Raw genomic sequence first — 23,905 nt, 5'->3', positions numbered from 1 at the left:
GTTTGGGGAGACGGAACTGTTCTGTATCCTGATTGTACTGCTGTGACTACAGGACCCTATAGAGGCCAAAAATCACTTTAAAAATAATAATCAGTACTACTAAACTTGTTCCTTTCATTTTCCTTATGTAAAACATTTTAAGATTTGATAAGGTAGATATTGGGCTTCCCTAGTGGCTCAGCAAGTAAAGAATCCACCTGCAATGCAGGAGACTCAGGTTCAATCCCTGGGTCGGGAAGTTGCCCTGGAGTAGAAAATGGCAACCCACTCCAGTATTCTTGCCTGGGAAATTCCAAGGAGAGACAGCCTGGTGGGCTACAGTCCGTTGCAAATAAGCAGACATGACTGAGCGACTAAACCACCATCACCGCTAAGGTAGACATTAACAGTTAAACCGCCATGAAATTGGTGATTTCTTTCCTTTCTACTCTCATATGCCTACAGATGAACACTCAGCTGCACTCTTTAAATCCTGAGAACTGCTGTGCTGGAACATCCATAGCATAATACTGTTAGGTGCAATGAGAAGTAATTTAATCACACCTTACAGACAGCACAGTGTCCTGTACACTGTGAGTTAACTTAGCAGGAGATTCCAGCTGAGTTTCAGTCACTGTTTAAATTGAACTCTGGTTTGTATGCTGCCTCCTTCAGGAAATTTCAAGAAAGGGTTTAGTAAGTCAAATCACAAAAGAAGTAAAATCGCAGTATTGTTTTTCCATTCTAGCCCAATGGCATCTCTTTTCATCGCTAATTAAAGTGGCCCTGACTGATCACTGTGCTTTACCGTAAAGCACTACCACAGTTACCAGGCTGGAAGTTAGCTCAGGACCCGGGAAAAAGGCAGTACTAGAAAAAGAACCATGTAATTGCTGTGCTGGCAAACCGACACTGAAACTCCATCATCCTCTATTTACTCCTGGGTTCCCTACAAATATGAATATACCTCAGCAGGCCGGGAAATACACAGTGCACACACACCCTTTTCTGTTCCCAGTGAGCAAATGCTCAATGAACCTAGGTTGAGTATACTGTCATATCATTTGGCAATGGCAGAAGAGACACATTTTACTAAATACAAACATACTGATCAGGATCCATCTAGAATTTACATTGTTTAATCTTCCCAAGAAAGTGAATTTCATTAAGCTGATATTGCTTTACTCAAAATAATACATAATTCAAAGCAACTGCTATTTCCTAGCCAACCAAGCAGCCTGATTGCTCTTTAATAAAAATCAGATAATGGAAAGCTAGTTTAACTCAGAGCCCATTTTTTTCCATTCCCTTGTGCTTCATATTAAAAAAGGTTTCACTGTATTTTAGAAAGCAGATAAATGCCAAATATAGTCTTTCTTTCATTTTCAGTTGGCATTTTAACTGCCTATCGCTCAAGTTCCCTCTGTGTACTATTTTCCTTAAGTTCCTGATTGGGCAAAGAGACTGCTTGACTTGTCTATTTCTAGAAAACATTTAAAGAGGTGTGATTCGGCCCGAGCTGGGACTAATAAGACAGATCATTAGTCTATTCCCAGTACAAATTGGAAGAACAGAGGAGTTCTTCAGCTCCTTCAGAGACAAGCGTTCACAGGTACAGCTTCATTAATTCATTAAATTCGGAGTAAATTCCCAGACTAGCTATATCTGTATTCAAATACGAGAACAAACACACATTCCAAAGCCAATTCTGAGGACTCCCTGGAATATCCATTCATTTGAATGGCCTTTCTGCTCTCCTTCACATGTACAAATAACATGGGGTAACTGCAGTGTGAAGAGTCAGCATGTCCCTTACACTTAATAAGACAAACAGCTAGATTCATGAAGGGCCTATTACTTCATGGCCCCATTATATCCATTTATCTCTCTTCAATCTCTTTGGATTTAAGAAAACAATATTCTTTTCTAATAAGAACACAAAAACTTTTATATGAAATGGAAGTGGTAATCCTTTCATTTTATATGTTACATGTCATATTATATATTAGCACATATAGCAATTTTTTGGACATCAAAATGTATTCATGTAAATGTCATATTTGGTATAGTCTATGGGTAATATGATAAGATATGATACCTTCTCAGTGATCCCTTCTATATTATTATACTACTTTTATAACCAGAAAAACTCAAAATAAAGCTAATCTGAGGTTTCCCTGGTGGCTCAATGGTGAAGAATCTGCCTGTCAATGCATGAGATAAGGGTTCGATCCCTGATCTGGAAAGATCCCACATGTCACGGAGCAACTAAGCCCATGTGCCGTATCTACTGAGCCTGTGCTCTAACGTCAGGGAGCTGCAGGTACTGAAGCTGGCGCCCTAGAGCCTGTGCTCTGCAACGGGGGAAGCCACTGCAATAAGAAGTCCACGCACCCACCGCAACTAGAGAGGAGCCCCCGCTCCCCACTTGCCAGCAACAAAGATCCAGCACAGCCAAAAATAAATAAATAATATTAAAAAAAAAAAGGCTAATCTGATATAGTCCTCATTGCAATGTATATAGGAAGAATGTATGTACACATCAAGAATCAGATCTTACAAGGTGAAGAAAAATAATGTGAATGCAAGTTCTCTTCAGAACTTCACCTAAATTAAAGAAGGAAACACAGTTGGTATTTTTATGGAAACTTTTGTTTTCTTAAAGCAAACTTTTTTTTTTTTACACAATATGGACCTTACCTTCTTATGCAGTAGGCTATCTTTATAAGTCAGATAAATAGGTCTGAAATAAGAAACTTTCCCATCTTTTGGTAAATATATAAACTATTACTTAATAATTAACATATTTTTAACAATAATCATGTATTTTGCAACCATGATAATTAAGGGGTAGAGACAATAGCCTGTAGATAGGTAGGCATTAAGTAAGTAAGTGTGTAGAATCCAAATTTCATCCCTCCGAGGAAAAGATTCCAGAGAACAAACAAGGGTAGAAAGAAACAAAACTCTACGATAATCCTTGTTCTTTGCCATCTGGTCTCTTCAATGATTAAAAAATTTTCCTAAAGATAATCAAATATTCTTTCAGTTCAGTTCAGTTCAGTCGCTCAGTCATGTCCGACTCTTTGCCACCCCATGAATCGCGGCACGCCAGGCCTCTCTGTCCATCACCAACTCCCGGAGCTTATTTAAACGCATGTCCGTCGAGTCGGGTGATGCCATCCAGCCATCTCATCCTCTGTCGTCCCCTTCTCCTCCTGCCCCCAATCCCTCCCAGCATGAGGGTCTTTTCCAATGAGTCAACTCTTTAAATAATCACAAATGAATTTTTGTCTTCCTTAAAAGACCTTTACTATAATCTTTCTTATACAGGTACTAGGATTCTCAATCAACTTTGAAATGCCTAAGGCAGTCTAGTTGAAAATGCCAAATCAAATTTCTCTAACCTTCCCTTCTGTTCAGCAGCCAAATGCTAGCTCAGCTGTGCTAGATGCTATAGCTATGTTTTAAAAACAAAGGTTTAGTTTTTCTCCTTCTTTTCCTCACTTTGTTCGGTCAGCATTCACAGACATTGAGGTTCCTCAAAAAAAGACTTAAGCAAACAAACAAACTAGAAGAAAAGTCAGGATCAAGTGGGAAATTTCTTTTTTCCTCCTTACTTAAGGGAAGTAAGTATCTCTTAAATTACTGTCCAAAGTAACTGAGGAAAAGAGGCCCCATTTCAATAATGCCAGGTCAAACCAGCTTTATTTCACTATGCTTGGGTGAAAGAGTGTCAGTGGGAATATGCCAGCACAATTGCATACACCATGTCCCTTGATTTGTTTATAAGGAAATTCTATTAGTTATTCTGCAACAAAGTATAGTTTGATGAAAAATCACTAAGCTAATAGTTTAAAATGTATTTCAAAGCATTTCCCGAAATACTTGGAACTTTGAAAAGACAAAATTTCCTGTTTCTTCTAAATGTAATTACTTAAAAAAAAAATGATAGGTCATCTCAAATTACATTTTGTCCATCCCTTTTCTCCAATGCTTTTCCCTCACATAAAATGGAGTAATGAACGCTGTTTACACAATATATAAAAACTCTTGGGTCCCCTCTCACACAAACACAAAAGCAAGCTTATAAACTTAAGATCAAATTATATTCTGGAATTTATCTTAAAAAAGAGGCTATGCACATTATTCAAATTACAAAGAATTAGATGATAAATGAGGATATGCATTTTTTTCAACTTGAAGAAACAAAATTAGACGACAAAGGAAACATCTAAAAATAATTTCAGAACTGTAAAATGTCTACAAACAGCACAGAGTAAAATTAGTAAATATTAGACATTTGTCCTCTGCTAGTTGAAGAGTGTTGATATTCTCTACACTGAACAGAGAAAGAAAATTTTTCAAAAAATATGACAATGCAGTGTGTAACTAAAACATTTTTTAAAAATTTGTTTCAAAAATAAATATGGAAAATATAATTGTTATATTTTTTAAAGTTATTTACTGTGAAGATTACAGGGCAGTTTTTAGTTATTAGGAAATTAATTATACAGATTAACATTCTCTAACTGAAAACAGTGTTTGGTTCCCTATATACATTGTGTGCTTGGCAGTCCAGTATATAACTATCTAGGGATTTATTTAGTTTTTAAAAAGACTGTGAGAAAATCATACTTCATGGAAGTAAATGGCTTCAGGACAGACCTAACACAACCACTGCCTGTGCCAGGTCAAAAAAGCAAACAACTAAATGCTGATGTTAAGAATATGAGATGCTGTCTTCTATCTAAATTAAAATTCGATAGAGTAATAAGTACCTTATTTTACCAGTGTGTGGCATTTCCAAAGAAATGACAATTCTGGTGTTTTTGTTCTTTAATAGTTATATTGACATTCCTTACAACAGGGATTTGAGAACCAGGTTTTTATTTATTTTATTAAATTAATTTTTATTGGAGTATAGTTGCTTTACAATGTTATGTTAGTTTCTGCTGTACAGCAAAGTGAATCAGCTATCTGTATACATATACATATATACTCTCTTTTTTGGATTTCCTTCCAATTTCAGTCACCACAGAGCACTTCAGAGTTAGAGCTATATAGCAGGTTGTCATTAGTTATCTATTTTATACATGGTAGTGTTACATGTCAATCTCAATTTCCCAATTCATTCCACCCCCTCAACATCATGGTATCCATACCTGGCTTTTAATGACAAAAATACAATTAAATAAAAGAGGTGGGTTTTGGCCCCTCTAGCAAAGTGTCCAGCATCTTTATCCAATCCAAAGAATGAATTTGTTTATGTTCTTACATTCCAAGAAGATTTAAAACTTGAGAAAAAAGATCAAAGGGGCAGTTTAAAGTCCCTTTATCAGACCATTTTACAATATAAACAGAAAACAATGCTGTCTGATGTTAACAACCAGAAAAAAAAAAAAAACAGACAAATCCTAAATCAATAATTTAAAAGGCCACTTTAATGTGTATGGTTTTGTCCCTATTTGAAGCTCTCTCTTCATCCGTCTATTAAAATGGATCTCAAAATCTGTTATCTGACTTTCTGAAGATAATTCAATATATGGTAAATTCTATTTCCTTGATGAACTCACTCTTCTGTTTGTTTCTTTTCACTTGCTCATCCCTGAAATGCTCTGGTTTCCCAGGGCTCATCTCCTCTGACCTTTATGCCCTTTTCTGTGATCAAACTAATCAGCAACCAACATTTCAAGTGTGAACCATAAATACTTCTCCCCAAAACTGTGCTTTCTTTCTTCGAAAGCACCAAAGTTATCTACTCATGTGTCTACTGAACATCTCTACCCAGACATCCTAAAGGTGCTTTAAATTCAACATACCACCGACAGACTCAGTGTCTTTATTCTAAAACCTTTTTTTTAAATCATAGGGAACACCGACCCAGTCTCCTAAATTACTATATTACTATAAATAAATACTATATCTTGGAAATCTCACCTTCACACTTCAATAAAAATTAACTTCTAAAACCTGGTTCTGTTATTCCTTTGCTAAAAAAAAAAAAGGCCATAAGATAAAGTCACTTTCTTATCATGGTATACAAGGTCAGTTTACCTTTCCATCTCCAGATATTTCTCTCCTGCCTTACTCCTCAAAGACACACCTGCGGTCTACAACATGCATTACTCGCACTTCCCAGGTACACCACTCACTCATTCGATAAACAAGCGCAATCTATGTGCTAGGCCTGTTCTAAGCACTGGGGTTTGCAGTGAACAAAACAGACAAAGTTTCTGCCCTCATGGGCTTACATCCTGGTGGAAGCAGACAGACAAAAAACAAATATATAATAGGTGAAGTGGTGGTAAGTGCTATGGAGAAAAAGATCTAGCTAGAAAAGCAATTCAGAGCAACACAACAAACAGCATGATCTGTAAACTTAAGACATCCAATCCACATGTCTTTAAAAGTATAATCGTACTTCTATATCCCTTAATTTATTTACATTTACATTTAAATTTTATTTTAAAAATATAACCCCATGAATAATATTGAGAGGTATAGTCATTGAGAGCCATTAAAAAAATAAACATCTTAATAATCATAATAATTTCATATTTTGAGATTAAAGTTGAAGACTTAATTAAATTAAGACTTCATTTAAGTCCAGGTTCGATGCATGAGACAAGGCGCCCAGGGCCGGTGCACTGGGACGACCCTGAGGGATGAGATGGGGAGGGAGGTGGGAAGGGGGTTCAGGATGGGGGACACATGTACACCCATGGCTGATTCATGTCAATGCATGGCAAAAACCACTACAATACTGTAAAGTAATTAGCCTCCAATTAAAATAAATAAAATTTTTTTAAAAAGAGTGTTTTTCTTTGATTCCAGTGTTTCAGTTGGCTTCAGGATGCACCCCAACAAAGTATTATTTGTGCTGGCCTATTTCGAATTATGTCATGAGATTAGAATAAACTTAGGCACTCATCTAGAATTAGTCTCATTGTCAGTTCACTGTCTCTAACTAACTCAAATTTAGGGCCTACAATTTAAGCCTCCACAGTAATACTACAATATTAGAGATAGGAATTTTTAGCTGGCGATTTAAAAACAGTGGTCCGATGGTCTGAATCATGTAAGTACATGGTATGTCTCAACTGTTTACAACGAGCTGAAACAACTGGAGAAACCTATAGAAGAGCAATGCTTAAGACAGAGGATATTATGAAAAGGATCTGATAGTGAGCCAAAGAAAATCCACACAGACATTAATCAGCCTGTTTTGTACTCAAAAAATAACAATGATTTGCCTTCCCATCTAAATAATAATACATACTTCAAAAGACTTTAAAGGAACTCAGATTTTCTTCTGGGAATCTTCACTATTACTGTATTACATACGTCTCCAGTCTCTAAATATCAATGAATGAATGAATGCCTGCATGCCCACGTGGTGGTGTTTTACTACTTACATACATATGTAAAGAAACTTAAGGGGGTGGGGATTTGGTAGTTAAATCTGAAATGTTTTAAACTTCCAATAACTAAACAGAAATTAAACTCAGTGGAAGCCGCACCTTACCTCAATGACAACTCTGACAAGGAAAATTCTGAAAAAGACTTCAAATAATGATATGCTTCATCACATTCTGAGGGTATAACTTTTCACTCTGTCCATAATCCCTGAATCCTTATAAACACGCACACTGTGGGAAGCTTCTTTCTGTATGCTACATGACGATCTGCCTCTCCTCTCCTGAAATTGGTTGGTAGAGAGGGTAAACATCCCAGGCGCAGCTGAAATTCTGACTATGGTGTGCACCCATAGGAAATACTGGGTCAGGAACGGGGAAAGTGTAGGTAAGCCACTCTGCAATGTGCTCACTAATAATTCCTGTATTGGAGAAAAAAAAGCAGCTACCACTGCACTGGAAGGGCAAGAGCTTATGTTCTGTTTCAAAACCAATACCAAAGATGGCTAAGAGGCAAGCTTCACTTTCTTCCCAAGGCTGGGAGGAAAGAAAATACATACCGCATCTGTGATGTCTATTTCATACACCCTTTGGAAAGTCCTGCGCTCGAAGAAAACAAGTTTGCCACTGCCACATCCTCTTTGAACAGATGTCCCAGTGACTATGAGTTTATCATCTGGACTGAAACAGCAGTCAGTCCTACAGACAACAGAAGTTTATAAGGTTAGGATTATGACCCCACAACAAAGCAGCAACAATGAGTGAGCTAAATAAAACATAAACAACATCACTGTAATAAGAGACAACTCTTATACAGGGTTTATAATACATCAGGCACTTACATTAATATCCCCATTTTACTGATGAGGAAACTGAGGCGGAAAGAAGTTAAATGAATCTTGTCCAAGATCACAAAAGAAAGTGGTGCAGCTGGGGTTTGAATTTAGTCTGACTCCAGAATCTGTGCTCTAATTTCTAAATATTATAATATCTTTTACTGTAAATAGAGTGTGGGAAAAAACTCAATATTGACATTGATCCTGTCTATACACAACTAATGTCTAAGTGGTGATGATTTTGACCAGTTTGAGAACTATTTTCATTAGCACTACCTCTCACATAATTTGAGTTTTGTCAAGTCAAGCACCGAGCAATGAGGAGCAGCCTGCACCACTGGAACCTAACTGATGGCTATGATTCAACGGCTCTTGAGGATGACAGGTCCAGCCATCTGACTGTGAATAAGACATGAGACCTAAGACATGAGCCAAAGACATTATGCAGTTAGCATTACTTGTAGCAGGCACTAGGCTCAAAACATTCATATTGGCTATAAATTCACGTTTGTTTGTCCATCTGTTTGTTTTAACAGATAAACACCATGGGCCACAGGCCATGTTGGAGTTAGTGCTCTGATATTATATAGCTTCCTCCATTTGCTGCTTCTATTACCATTGTGCTCTCCTTGCTGGTCATCATTTAATACAGATGTGAAATTTTATTTCAACCAAAATAGAAAATTTTGCTTAGGTACCAACTGTGGGACTTAGAGATCAAATCCCAACCTCAGCTGCTTTCAGAAAAATCTTTAAAGCTTCAGTTATCAACTTAGCAGAATGGAGATTACAGTGTTCACCTACCCAGAGCAAGACAGTCTGAATAATGGAAGGTTACCAAATTATTGATTGGAACGATGATAAGAAAAATTGAGGAAATAATATATAAAGGTTCAGTAACTATGAAAAATTGCTTTCATGGTTGTTGTTGTTCAGTCACTAAGTCATGTCTGGTTGTTTGAGATCGCATGGCCTGCAGCACGCTAGGCTTCCCTGTCCTTCACTATCTCCCAGAGTTTGCTCAGACTCATGTCCATGGAGTCAGTGATGCTATCCAACCATCTTGTCCTCTGTCACCCATTTCTCCTCTTGACCTCAATCTTTCCCAGCATCAGGGTCTTTTCCAATGAATCAGCTCTTCACATCAGGTGGCCAAAATAATGGAGCTTCATCTTTAGCATCAGTCTTTCTAATGAATATTCAGGGTTGATTTCCTTTAGGATTGACTGACTTGATCTCCTTGCAGTCCAAAGGACTCTCAAGAGTCTTCTCCAGCACCACAGTTCAAAAGCATCGATTCTTTGGTGCTCAGCCTTCTTTATGGTCCAACTCTTATATCCATATATGACTACTGGAAAAACCACAGCTTTGACTAGATGGACCTTTGTCAGCAAAGTGATGTCTCTGCTTTTTAATATGCTGCCTAGGTCTGTCATAGTTTTTCTTCCAAGGAGCAAGCAACTTTTAATTTCATGGCTGCAGTCATTGTCTGCAGCGATTTTGGAGCCCCCCAAAATAAAATCTGTCACTGTTTCTACTTTTTCCCCATCTATTTGCCATGAAATGATGGGACCAGATGCCATGATTTTAGTTTTTTGAATGTTTAATGGTATGAGGATTCAAATTTTAAAATAAAGACAGGCCTACTCTGTCATTTATACACTATCAAAAGAACAATCCTTGAAAATGTTTTTACTATCTCAAGACCCTATGTGTGCACACAATGTATATATTCACACACACAAACACATGAACATATATCATTTCAACTTCAAAAATAAAATCTTATATTCTGAAGAACGTACAAAATGAAAGGAAAAATAAAATGCATCTTTCAAAAAACCTATTTCAATCACTCTCTAGTCCCTATTCTAGATGATCTAAGACATATACTATAAATTAACATAAAGATGAAGAAGTTACTTTACAATTCTCCTGTGCTTATCAAATATTAAAAATATGCTACTTACATTGGGAACATTGTGGGAAGACCTGAGGCAGAAAAGAGTGGCTTATTAAACTGTCGGATGTCCCATAGTTTTAATGTATCATCACCTGATAAAGGAATGAGAAAAAAAGACAGAAAATAAATTTTGCAAAAACAAACAAACAAAAAAGAACCAGTTCCATGTTTAGAATTTGCTAAACTTAGTATATAACTTTAAGAATAGGACGGATGAGAGGAGGTGGGGGAAGGAGGGAGGGAGGGAGAGAGAAAGGAAAGAGGCAGGAGGGAAGGAAGAAGGAAGCAGATGCACATAACATGTTTTACTGTTTAACTGGGGAGCCTGAGAACAGTAGAAAGGTACAGGATAATGAACTAGCCTCCTAGAAGTTACTTTCCAGATTGATGTAGCATCTGTAGGCTAGGAGGAACCCTGGAGAATCTCTAAAGAGTGACTGTCTGCAGAGCAGATGGTAGTTTCCCTGTGGTGTATTTGTGCAAAACTTGACTTCTTAAGAAGATATTAATTTAACAACCATCAGGACTGAAAATAGTGCAATTCACAACAGATTCTTTTTCCCACTTGTGTGTGGGTGAAAATATCCATTAACATTAATGAGGGTGAGCCACGTGATTCTGTTCCCTGCAGGGTAACTCAATCTCTGTCTCTCATTCTTCACCTTGCTGGGGAGTACAGCTTTTCCAAGCCATTTAAAATATAATGAATATTCTTTAAAGAATCACTTTTGAAATATTTCTATAAGGCTACTAACTAATTCCTGTCCATAATGAAAGCCAGAACTCTTATAAGTAATACCTTTGCTGTTCTTGCTCCCCAGTGTCCACAGCTGAGACCTGCCTCCATCCCTGGGGTCCAATAAGGAATTAGTATCAGATGCAAGTGAGGTGAGTGGAGAGTTCAATAGAAAATCCCCATTCTCTCTCCTGTGACCCTGCCTCTGAAATCCAACTTTTGGCAGGTGCACTAATCCACAACTGGCTGGATTAGAGACCTGCTTATACTGGAAGAACGTTTTTGCTTTCAGCCTTTTTAAAAAAGCTTACCCATCCTCACAATCCTCAAACAAAAAGAAAACATTAATCTGTATTAAACAGTTTAGCTAGCCTGGCAGGTTCTGAAGCTAGCAGGAGCACCTCACGACACCCTGGGGACTTTGCTGAACAGAGAAATGTCCATCTGGCATATTCTATACATCCAGGAAAGAAAATGATGGACTACAGCAGACATGTTCTGCTGATGACATGTTACCCAATAGCTAGTATAGGATGGAAGGGGAAAGGAAAATTATCACTAAAATGTCTTTGACTGAAATGGAATTAATCTCATACTTCTAAGGCAGTAATAGCCAACTGGGTAGGGCTGACCTATTTCAAACCCTACAGGAAGAATTTTTAAAGTATGCTCCTCTCTTATTCCCCTTGTCTCTCCCCACTCTACCCAGGAGATTTGGATGTACCACTCTAGAGATGTAAGAATGAGTGACTGTGAGAATTTTCAAGTAGTGCACTTAGCATTTTAAAAACCCTCCTGGAGATTCAGATATACTCTTGGGCTAAAAATCACTGCTTATAAGTAAAGAGTATAGCGTGTGCATACATGCTAAGCTACTTCAGTCGTGTCTGACTCTTTGTGACCCTATGGACCATAGTCCCCCAGGCTTCCTATCCATGGGATTCTCTAGGCAAGAATACTGGAATGGGTTGCCATGCCCTCCTCCACGGGATCTTCCCAACCCAGGGATCGAACCCACATCACTTATGACTCCTGCACTGGCAGGTGGGTTCTTTACAACTAATGCCACCTGGGAAACCCACAAAGAATACAGTATATGGTATTAAGTAAGAGTCATCTGAGGACTCAGAGAGCAGGTTAGACAACAAGATCCTACTGTATAGCACAGGGAACTCTGCTGAATGTTATGTGGCAGCCTGGATGGGAGGGGAGTTTGGGGGAGAATGGTTACATGTACATGTATGGTTGAGTCCCTTTGTCATCCACCTGAAACTATTACAACATTGCTAATTGGTTATATTCCAATATGAAACAAAAAGTTTTTTTAAAACAAAACAAAAAATAGGTTAGAATTGCCAAACCAAAATATACATTTTTATGCATATCCATTTTGCCATGTATACCATAAATAGAAAATACATGTACATGTGCTCTGATTTTTAAAATTACGTGAGGGTAAAATATATAAGACTTCCTGGGAAGAAAGAATTGGAATGGATTCCCCAAGGGTAAAGGAACACGGACCAGTTAAACCAAGGGGAAAGCCGTGCTACGTCTGTCTTCCTCGCTTTCACTAAACCCTATCAGTTCAGTTCAGTGTCTCAGTCATGTCCAAACCTTTGTGACCCCATGGACAGCAGCACGCCAGGCCTCCCTGTCCATCACCAACTCCCAGAGTTTACTCAGACTCATGTCCATCGAGTCAGTGATGCCATCCAACCATCTCACCCTCTGTCGTCCCCTTCTCCTCCTGCCCTCAATCTTTCCCAGCACCAGGGTCTTTTCTTCTTTCAGGAAAGGAACTCTGTTGTGATGTCCACAGTTTATACCAAGCACCTAGCATAATGCTTAGCTCAGAGTGGTTACTCAACATACAGTAGTTAAGTGAAAATGAATGATGTGAATAAACTATGTGAGAGAATAAATATAACATTGCTAGATTCATTTGCTCTATGGAATAAACACTGAATCCTTTATGTGATATTTAAGGCCATCTATAACATGGCTCCAACCTACTGAAGCCTGATTCTTTCCTTTCCCCAAAAATAAGCCTACTAGAAGATTCTCAGGCACACTCCACACATCCCTGTAACGCTTTGTTCATAAGCTACCCTTACTATTCTCTTATTTCCTTGTATACCACTTATTCATTTGAGAAAGATTTAGCAAAAAGTTAGAAACAACCTACATTCAACCATACGAGTATGGATAAGTCAACTTGTCAATACAATACGATCACAGGATTATGTAACTATTTAAAAAGTAACATCCAGATATACAACGTTGTATTAACTAAATTGAGTTAGTGTTTAAACTGAAAAAAAATCAATGGTCGGCAAATAGAAGAGTTTGAAATACCAGACCCAGAACTATAAAATAATATAGAAAGAATATAGAATATCATCTACAAAATTCCATACTGTAGAAGCAGAGGTCATCCTCAGAGGTTCCAAACACTGATGAAATTTGGAGGTAAAATCGAAACTTTGGCAAAAAAGTACATATTTTCTAAATTTTACTTGGTAATTTCCAATAAAAGAATACTGCCATGCTGAAAATACACTGTAATGAAAAAAACTAGACTGGCAAAGGCCATTAACAAAAGCACAGCTAGCTTTACTAAGTGCTAAGATATTAGTGTGATACTTGTTAGCGCTAAATATGATCATTTTACATATAGAAACACATCAAGAAGAAAGCTTTTAACCTACCTCCACGAGAAGCAAGGACAGTACCATCATAGGAAAAAGTCACGCAAGAAGTATCTGTGCCTGGGTCATGAGCTTGTTTATAGTGGAATTTCGGATGAACCTGTTTGCAAAGACAAGCAAAGTGCTAACTTCTCATCTGAATCCCAATCAGAACAGTTTTGTGGCAAGAATTATGTTATCATCCAGAAAATGGTACATAACAGCTATAATTTCACCTGAATATAGTTTTTTTTTTAATTCTGGAAAAATTCAAAGGGCTTTTAAAACATCTATTTGCTTTAATAAGAGAAAGGAAGAGACAAGGTTAAAGTTCTAGTGTTAGGAGGTATTTTTCAGACTGCCTCAGCAAGCTCTGAGCAACACAAGATTAGCCCCACACTTAGTTCTTCTTCTTATACTTGTAAAGTTTTAGGAACCATTTTCTATAGTTATCTGAATGAATAAATATAAATAAAAATTACTAATGAATATATTATTAACGCAAAAATATCATCATGTTCCTAGTATATGTCAGACACTGTGCACACAGCTATAAGTACTGAACCCTCTTTGGTGCACATGTAGGATAAGGCTGTTGATAATGATGAGAGCTAACCTTACTCAGTGCTTACTGTATCCCAGGCACTATATCCTTTGCTACCTTTTGCCTATGGTGTTCTCAATTACTCTGCAAGATTCCCTTCATTGTACAGATTAGAAAACTAAGCACAGAGAATTTAGTACCTTAAGTACCTGTACCTAATGGAAGTTCTTGACTTAAATTCTTACTTATGACCTTACTCATACTGCTAACTATATTGTTTATATATCACCTATTTTACAAAACTGTTATTTCTTGTATCACCAAATGTGTGACTGGGCCTCTGGCAAAAATAATGATGATTAAGCAACTTGAAGCATTTAGTCAGATATGTAGTTCTATATGAGATCAATGATTGTAATAATGTAACTCTAGATATAGGAAGAAGAAACAAGAAGAAATATTTTTCCTGGACTATAAAAGACTAGTAAGACAGGTAGGTGACCCAGAGACTTGGTTACTGTTAACAGCTTACCAGGTGGCGCAGTTGCTAAGGAATCTGCCTGCCAACGCAGGAGACGCAAGAGATAGGTTTGATCTTGCATGCAAGTGATGGATGGGTTTGATCTTGCATGCAAGTGATGGGTTTGATCACTGGGTCAGGAAGATCCCCTGGAGTAGGAAATGACAACCCACTCCAGTATTCTTGCCTGGGAAATCCTACGGACACAAGAGCCTGGCAAGTTATAGTCCATAGGGTTGCAAAGAGTTGGACACAACTGAAGTGACTGAATATGCACATATAATACACCAATCAGGTGGGATACAGAACATTAAAAGGTACAGAACCCATAGTAGTCATATCATAGAAACTTCAGCATGAACCCAAGAGCAAGCAGGCAGTTTCATTTTGATTGAGATTTTTATATCAAATCTGCTCTTCAATTATTAACTTCACTTTTTTCAGTCACTAAGTATGTCCAACTCGGCGACCCCATGGACTACAGCATGCCAGGCTTCTCTGTCCTCCACTATCTCCCAGAGTTTGCTCAAGTTCATGTCCACTGATTCCGTGATACTATCTAAACATCTCAACCTCTGCCACCCTGTTTATAGAAGAATTTAGGATGCACCTGTTTGCAAAGACAAGCAAAGTGTTAACATCTCATCTGAATCCAGACAAGAACAGTTGTAGCAGGAATATTTTATTTCATCATACAGAAATGATATATAATAGCTATATGTAAAATCTTAATTCACCTGAATATAGTTTTTTTTATTCTGGAAAAAATTTCAAAAGGCTTTTAAAATACCCATTTACTTCACTTTAACCAATAACAAAAGTTTTGTTCCATGAAATAAACTGGATAACCAGAAGAGATCTTAAATTTGCATAAAACATCATATGGACAATCTGCAATGAAAAATACACCCACATTTTGAAAAAAAAAGTCAATGTGATTGAAAAACACTTCTGGCATAATATGGGAAATCTAAAGCTACAACTTCTCCTTTAACACCTTTTATAATCATCACAGGCAAAGTACATCATTCTTTAAGGAAGTTGACATTGTTAGCTCCTTTACATTAGGCTTCCTATTCTTAGAAGTGCCTTATCTTAGACTTGGACAACATCAAGTTTCAAATACTCACAGAGATGGGAAATGCAAGCACAAAAACCTAGTTTTAAAGGCCCTTTCTGAGATCACAAAGTACAAACTTCCAACTGGTAAAGTCACCCTTTCTGAGCAGATGCTCACAGAGCCTCCAGCAGTGAGGAACTCATTACGACACAAGCAACATGAGTGCATTTGTCTGGGTGGCTCTAATTGTAACACCTTTCTTAAACTGGATCCAAGACTCCCTTCCTTCTAACATCTCCTTGTGAGTCGGTCCTGCCTTCTTTTGGCTATGCTAATCCTAGTTTTTCCTCTCTAACAGAGACTGTCAAAATCTCAAAGAAAAATACGATGTCTTCCTCAAAGTCTTAAAAATATACCATTTTCTGTAATTTCTAAATAATCCAAATACTCTATGGTAGTAACCATAGAGTAAACCATGAGTTTACATCCAGCAGATTCCAATAGCTTTCTATCACACTAATATGTAACTATCAGTGCAAGAGGAAAGACCACCCTGAAAAGCATCAAAACACGCTTTGTAATTAATAAAAACAGTGGAACAAACTATCTTAAATGAGAGAATTTAAATAAATTGCTAGGCTGAAAACTGGGGAAAATTCAGTAGAAAGAAAACTGGTCCTAGAGCCAAGTCAACCTGATCTAAAATTTCTGCTTACTACATTTTAGTTTGACCGTGGTCAACAGGCTTAATTTTTCTGTTCCATATTAAATAGTTTATTAATCTTGCAAATAACATGCCCTACACATCTTCCTTTCACTCTTACTCTTTCCCTCCAATTCCCAAAGTGACTGAGTTGCATTTAACCTACTATCTCCCTGCCTTGTGTCCACAGCACACATTTATTCAGTCTGTTGTCGGCACCTCCTCTTAGAAAGTTGCTGAAATGCAACTATGCTACCAAAAATCAAACTCTGAGAGCAAGATGAGACAAATGCTAGGCTATCTAACAAACTAGGTGTACTAACATCTAACTGTCCTCTCAAATCTACCCCTGCTGCTGCTGCTGCTGCTGCTGCTGCTAAGTCACTTCAGTCATGTCCGACTCTGTGCAGACACATAGACGGCAGCCCACCAGGCTCCTCTGTCTCTGGGATTCTCCAGGCAAGAACACTGGAGTGGGTTGCCATTTCCTTCTCCACAAATCTACCCCTAAGTCCCCCTAAATAGACAGGGGATTCAACAGATTCACTGAGAATCTATTTTTAAGCTTAGTTATAATCAAGCTTAAAAATAGCTGGAGTGTGAAGTCAAGTGGGCATTAGGAAGCATCACCACAAACAAAGCGAGTGGAGGTGATAGAATCCCAGTTGAGCTATTTCAAATTCTAAAAGAGGATGCTGTTAAAGTGCTGCACTCAATATGCCAGCAAATTTGGAAAACTCAGTAGTGGCCACAGGACTGGAAAAGGTCACTTTTCATTCCAATCCCAAAGAAAGGCAATGCCAAATAATGCTCAAACTACCACACAATTGCACTCATCTCACACATTAGCAAAGTATGCTCAAAATCCTCCAAGCTAGGCTTCAACAGTACATGAACTGAGAACTTCCAGATGTTCAAACTGGATTTAGAAAAGGCAGAGGAACCAGAGATTGAATTGTCAACATCCACTGGAACATAGAAAAAGCAAGAGAATTCCGGAAGAACATCTATTTCTGCTTCATTGACTACGCTAAAGCCTTCGACTATGTGGATCACAACATACTGGAAAATTCTTCAAGAGATGAGAATGCCAGACCACACTACCTGCCTCCTGAGAAATCTGTATGCAGGTCAAGAAACAACAGTTAGAACTGGACATGGAACAATGGACTGGTTCAAAATTGGGAAAGGAGTACATCAAGGCTGTATATTGTTACTTTGCTTATTTAACTTATATGCAGAGTACATCATGCAAAATGCTGGGCTGGATGAAGCACAAGCTAGAATCAAGACTGCCAGGAGAAATATCGATAGCCTCAGATATGCAGATGATACCACCCTTATGGCAGAACGCAAAGAGGAACTAAAGAGCCTCTTGATGAAAGTGAAAGAGGAGAGTGAAAAAGCTGGCTTAAAACTCAGCATTCAAAAAACTAAGATCACGGAATCTGGTCCCATCACTTCATGGCAAATAAATGGGGAAATAGTGAGTGAATTTATTTTCTTGGGCTCCAAAATCATTGCAGATAGTGACTGCAGCCATAAAATTTAAAAAACACTTGCTCCTTGGAAGAAAAGCTATGACCAACCTTGACAGCATATAAAAAGCAGAGACATTACTTTGCCAACAAAGGTCCATCTAGTCAAAGCTCTGGTTTTTCCAGTAGTCATGTACGGATGTGAGAGTTGGACCATAAAGAAAGTTGAGTGCTGAAGAATTGATGCTTTTGAACTGTTGTGTTGGAAAGGCTCTTGAGAGTCCCCTGGACTGCAAGGAGATCAAACCAGTCAATCCTAAAGGATATCAGTCCTGAATATTCACTGGAAGGATTAATGCTGAAGCTGGAGTTCCAAAACTTTGGCCACATGATGTGAAGAACTGACTCATTTGAAAAGACCCTGATGCTGGGAAAGACTGAAGATGGGAGGAGATGGGGACAAAGGAGGATGAGATGGTTGGATGGCATCACGGATGCGATGGACATGAGGTTGAGCAGGCTGTGGGAGCAATATGTGAACCGTGAACTTCCAGAAGTTCAAGCTGGATTTAGAAAAGGCAGAGGAACCAGAGATCAAATTGCCAACATCTGATGGATCATCGAAAAAGCAAAAGAGTTCCCGAAAAACATCTATCTCTGCTTTATTGACTATGCCAAAGCCTTTGACTGTGTGGATCACAAGAAACAGTGGGAAATTCTGAAAGAGATGGGCATACCAGACCACCTGACCTGCCTCTTGAGAAACCTGTACGCAGGTCAGGAAGCAATAGTTAGAACTGGACATGGAACAACAGACTGGTTTCAAATAGGAAAAGGGGTGCGTCAAGGCTGTATATTGTCACCCTGCTTATTTACCTTATATGCAGAGTACATCATGAGAAACCCTGGGCTGGAGGAAGCACAAGCTGGAATCAAGATTGCCAGGAGAAATATCAATAATCTCAGATATACAGATGACACCACCCTTATGGCAGAAAGTGAAGAAAAACTTAAGAGCCTCTTGATGAAAGTCAAAGAGGAGAGTGAAAAAGTTGGCTTAAAGCTCAACATTCAGAAAACTAAGATCATGGCATCCAGTCCTATCACTTCATGGCAGATGGGGAAACAGTGGAAACAGTGGCTGACTTTATTTTTCTGGGCTCCAATATCACTGCACATGGTGATTGCAGCCATGAAATTAAAAGATGCTTACTCCTTGGAAGGAAAGTTATGACCAACTTAGAGAGCATATTAAAACACAGAGACATTACTTTGCCAACAAGGTCCGTCTAGTCAAGGCTATGGTTTTTCCAGTGGTCATCTATGGGTGTGAGAGTTGGACTATAAAGAAAGCTGAGCACTGAAGAATTGATGCTTATGAACTGTGGTGTTGGAGAAGACTCCTGAGAGTCCCTTGGACTGCAAAGAGATCCAACCAGTCCATCCTAAAGGAGATCAGTCCTGGGTGTTCATTGGAAGGACTGATGTTGAGGCTGAAACTCCAATACTTTGGCCACCTGATGCAAAGAGCTGACTCATTGGAAAAGACCCTGATGCTGGGAAAGATTGAAGGCAGGAGGAGAAGGGGACAACAGAGGATGAGATGGCTGGATGGCATCATCGACTCGATGGACGTGGGTTTGGGTAGACTCTGGGAGTTGGTGATGGACAGGGAGGCCTGGCATGCTGCGGTTCATGGGGTCACAAAGAGACGGACCTGACTGAGTGACTGAACTGAACTGAACTGGGAGCTGGTGATGGATAGGGAAGCCTGGTGTGCTGCAGTCCATGGGGTCGCAAAGAGTCAGACACAACTGAGCAACTGGACTGAACTGAACTGAAGCAAAGGTACCAAGTATCTTGTATCATCTGTCAACCTAGCATCTCATTAGTGTTTCTTCCATAAATAACAATGTGATTACCTACCTTCCAGAAGGAGAGCTGCAATTAAAAAATCCTGGGAAACTAGAGCTGCACTATTAACAAAATAAAGCAGCTTCTATCTGTAGGGTTCTAGAAAATTTCATGAATTCTTAGAAGTGATAAAGACAGTGATTAAATAGTAACTGAAATGGGAAAGTCTTTTTGAAATGGCTAGCCTAGTGCCTGCATATGACGGTCAGTCAATTTAACATGTGCTCCTACTTCTTAATTTCTGAGCACCAAAGCCTAGTCCATTAATGCCTTGATCAAGGATAAAAACCATTTGCAATAGAGGCAGGGAAGCAAAGTGGTTAGTCTCACAGTCTGGTGTGAGACTACTCAAGTGTATGAATTCTAGCTCTACCACTTATTAGCTATCTTAACAGTCGGGAAAAAGGAGGATCAATAACACTGCCTACCTCATAGGGTTATTGTAAAGATAAAATGAGAAAGTTCAGGTCAAGTCCTTAGAAAGGAGACTAACAATCAATAAGTGTTGGCCGATAATAATGGTATTGTGAACCTGCTGTGTTCCAAGTACTGTGCTAGGTGTATTACATAGACTATTTTTATTCATCATGTAAATCCTTCCAAAGTAGGTACATTTTTCATTTCATAGATAAGGGAATAGATTCAGAGAGGATGAATAATCATTCTAGGGGCTTAAGGTCAGTAGCAGGACTCATGCCACCTTGGTTGACTCTCAAAATCGTATTTCTTTACCTTGAAATTGCTTGATAAAGAAAAACTGTGAAAATATGTTGTACTGTCTTTAAAACAGAGTTTAAAAGCAATAATGTATTTAATACCACTGAACTGTACATTAAAAATAATTAAGATGGTAAAAAAAAACCCCGAGGAAAAGACTGGGAAAGATTGAGGGCAGGAGGTGAAGGGGATGACAGAGGATAAGACGGTTTGATGGCATCACCGACTGTATCATGGACTCAGTGGACATGAGTTTGGGCAAGCTCCAGGAGTTGGTGATGGAGAGGGAAGCCTGGCGTGCTGCAGTCCATGGGGTCGCAAACAGTCAGACACAACTGAGTGACTGAACTGATAATCAAGCAATTCCAATCAATTCTATATTTTCAATCACATGTTAGGGTTACTTGCTATACCACCAGTATTAAAAATGTTCCAGGATTCTTTTAAACGCCAAGAGTAAACAACAGAATAAGTATAGATGGGTGCGTGCATGCACGCACGCTTAGTTGTTCAGGCGTGTCCGACTCTCTCAACCCCATGGACTGTAGCCCACGGGGCTCCTCTGTCCATGGGATTCTCTAGGCAAGAATACTAGAGTGGGCAGCCATTCCCTTCTCCAGGGGATCTTCCCCACCCAGGGATCAAACTCAGTCTCCTGCATTGCATGCAGATTCTTTACCCTCTGAGCCACCAGGGAACCCCCAAAATACAGGCCTAGACTGAATATAATTTCCTCCTGTTTCTCTGACTTTGGAGATATATAGTAAGGATTATGAGAATAATGTATACAAAAGTATAGGAACTGTCATATAAAAGTACTTTTCAATTCGCTATTCCCACAGTCATTTCAATTACAGAAAATTAGACAATAAAACCTCTCCAAAAGATTCTGCAATAGTCAAATTAATATACTGTGTGAACATGGCATTCCTAGAGATAGAAGAGATGGGCAGACAACAAAGATACTGCTTAATATCTACAATCAAAAAGAGAGAGAAATAGAGAAGCAGGAGGCTAAAGATGGTAATTTCAATTAAAAAAAATCATGATCTCTTGCTCTGTTCCTATATCTGACCCTATTTTCAGATCAGAAACCAATTGACTATAGAGGTAGCCCGATTCCTAAGAGGACGGACAGTGCTCCTCAGTGGGGCAGTAATTCTCGTCCTTCCAAAAACGGATTGTTGACTATAGACTGAATAAAGTAGTAGTCTCAACTGTAGCCACCATGCTAACTGGGATATCAGTATAGCTAGAGCAGACTAACAAGCCTTGGGTTGACTTGGACTCAAGGAGTTCCCACTGGCCTGGCCAAAGTTTTCAAAGAACTGTACTGCAGTCTGAGATTCTTCTTAGCCAGCCCTCCTTCGTTGCCTCCCTCTCTCCTTCACAGGAGTCAGATCTGCATCACCACCTGATACTCTCCAGCTCTCCACACACTTTTCCCTTACAGGAGATTTGGCAACAAATCTTTTATGCATCTAATGCTGCCTTAACATTTGCTTCTCTGAGAACCCTAACTAAGAGGACATCAGCAAACAAGACACAAGCAGAGAATTGTAAAGGCATATATGTAGGGACTTGCTTTCTTGCTGCTTTTGGAACCCTTGTGAAAAATTACAAGATGCTTTCTGGATGACCAGGGACATGTGTCCAGTCATCCCACAGCACCAGCGGACAGCTAGCCAATAGCCAGACATGCTGGTGAGGCCAGTCTAGAGTACCCAGCCTTGACGGAGCGGTTAGTTAAGTGCAGAAGCAGTAGAGAAGCCAAGCCAGTTCAGACCAGAATATCTGCCCCCGACCCAGAGAATTGTGAGAAATAATTACTGCTTGTTGTTTTAAGCTACTAAGTTCTAGGGGAGTTTCTTATGCAGCAAAAGCTAACTAATACAACACATGAAGGATGTGAACAAGGTGGAGCAGATCATAAGCATTATATGTGTCTAACATTATTATGGGTCAGGTGATACTACAGGAGCATTAATAAAGTTTTAAGAAGGTTAATTCTTGCTCCCCTACATTAGCACTCTACCAAATAATGTTCATCATAAACTAGTCCCGCTGCTGCTACTGCTGCAAAGTCGCTTCAGTCGTGTCAGACTCTTAGCAACCCCATGGACTGTAGCCCACCAGGCTCCTCCATCCATGGGATTTTCCAGGCAAGAGTACTGTACAAACCAACAATTAAAATTAATTCAACTGTATCATGTCTGTACTTTATATAATCATTACACTCCACTTTCACCTTTTTGCATCTGCCTGTGAGAATAAAAGTTCTGTCTAGTAATGTTTCTTAATCTTTGCTGGCATTGCTTGAGATAATTATTGTCTCTAGATAGTTGAGGAGTGTTTTCATCCAGTTGCAGCCATTTCTTCTATATATTCTTTGACACTAAGACAATGATTCCAGAAGACAATATTTGAGTAAGAGAGGTGAATACTTGGAAATAGCTCATTCATGGGAAACACAGAAGGGAGGGTTGTGTGCTTAAATTGCTTTTCTTTATGTTACCAGATGAATAACATTTCTGATCCTTTCTTTCAAGTAGGTCAGCTTCAGATTATTTCTTTCCCAGGCTCATCATCTGAACTCTAAGAACCCCAATGAGTCTTAGAGCACAGCATAATATGTAATGTATCACATATCACGGTGCTTACAAGATGAACATAAAAAATATACCAAATGAAACTCTGAACTTTTGAGCATGTTTCAAGGAAACAACATATTTCATACCAAGTTGACAGTTTCCAAGTTCCTAACTTTTTTTAAAACAGATAATTATATTCCAGCCAAGATGTTGTCCCCTTTCCTCATTCCTTTCCACTCTCTACCTCTCTTCCTTTACTTTTTAAAAATAAAGACAAAGACAATGATATCTGACAAAGGTTTCTGGAAAGTCCATTTATCATCTCTCATAAAATAGTGTAATAATAAAATTTTTAGGATCCATATTTACAACATCAATCACATTTACTGAGGACCCATTATACACACAACATAGAGATGACAAATGAAGAGACAGTGTAGAATTTTCTTACAATGATTCACAAGTTGGGAAAGAAGAAGAAACACTTAAGACCTCTTATTCTTTCATAAAACATTTCCTGCATCAAACATAAGCCAGGTTTAAAGGGCATCAAAATGACTAAGAACTGACTTCTGCCATAATAAGGACACTCACGGGAGGGGTGAGGGGAGGAGAGGGAGGAAGTGAGAGGGAGCACGTATGACCAGAGCTGAACTTGTCAGCAGGATTCTCCACTCTCAGTCCAGGTTCACTGCTGCAACCCCTGTGATTTCAGAAAACAGTTATGACCGTAGCATTTATTCTTCAACTGTATTT

General features: G+C 38.7%; 1 protein-coding gene across 3 annotated transcripts in view; it reads right to left on the bottom strand.

Annotated features, from left to right (window-relative positions):
• Window positions 1-23,905, bottom strand: part of WDR70 (WD repeat domain 70) — a 285,459-nt gene that overhangs the window by 34,618 nt on the left and 226,936 nt on the right. For all 3 annotated transcript variants that reach the window (XM_086361477.1, XM_086361480.1, XM_086361478.1), the window contains 3 exons: window positions 13,644-13,743; window positions 10,204-10,288; window positions 7,958-8,096 (listed from right to left, as the gene is read on the bottom strand). In XM_086361477.1, coding sequence (XP_086217603.1) covers window positions 7,958-8,096; window positions 10,204-10,288; window positions 13,644-13,743 — 324 coding nt within the window. The remainder of the gene's footprint in view (window positions 1-7,957; window positions 8,097-10,203; window positions 10,289-13,643; window positions 13,744-23,905) is intronic.

Source organism: Bos grunniens, chromosome 20, assembly GCF_055505025.1.
Source record: "Bos grunniens cultivar Pamir isolate PY7600 chromosome 20, Bosgru_T2T1.0, whole genome shotgun sequence".
NCBI lineage: Eukaryota > Metazoa > Chordata > Mammalia > Artiodactyla > Bovidae > Bos > Bos grunniens.
The sequence above is the reverse complement of the archived record's forward strand: the minus strand, read 5'-3'. Positions and strand labels throughout refer to the sequence as shown.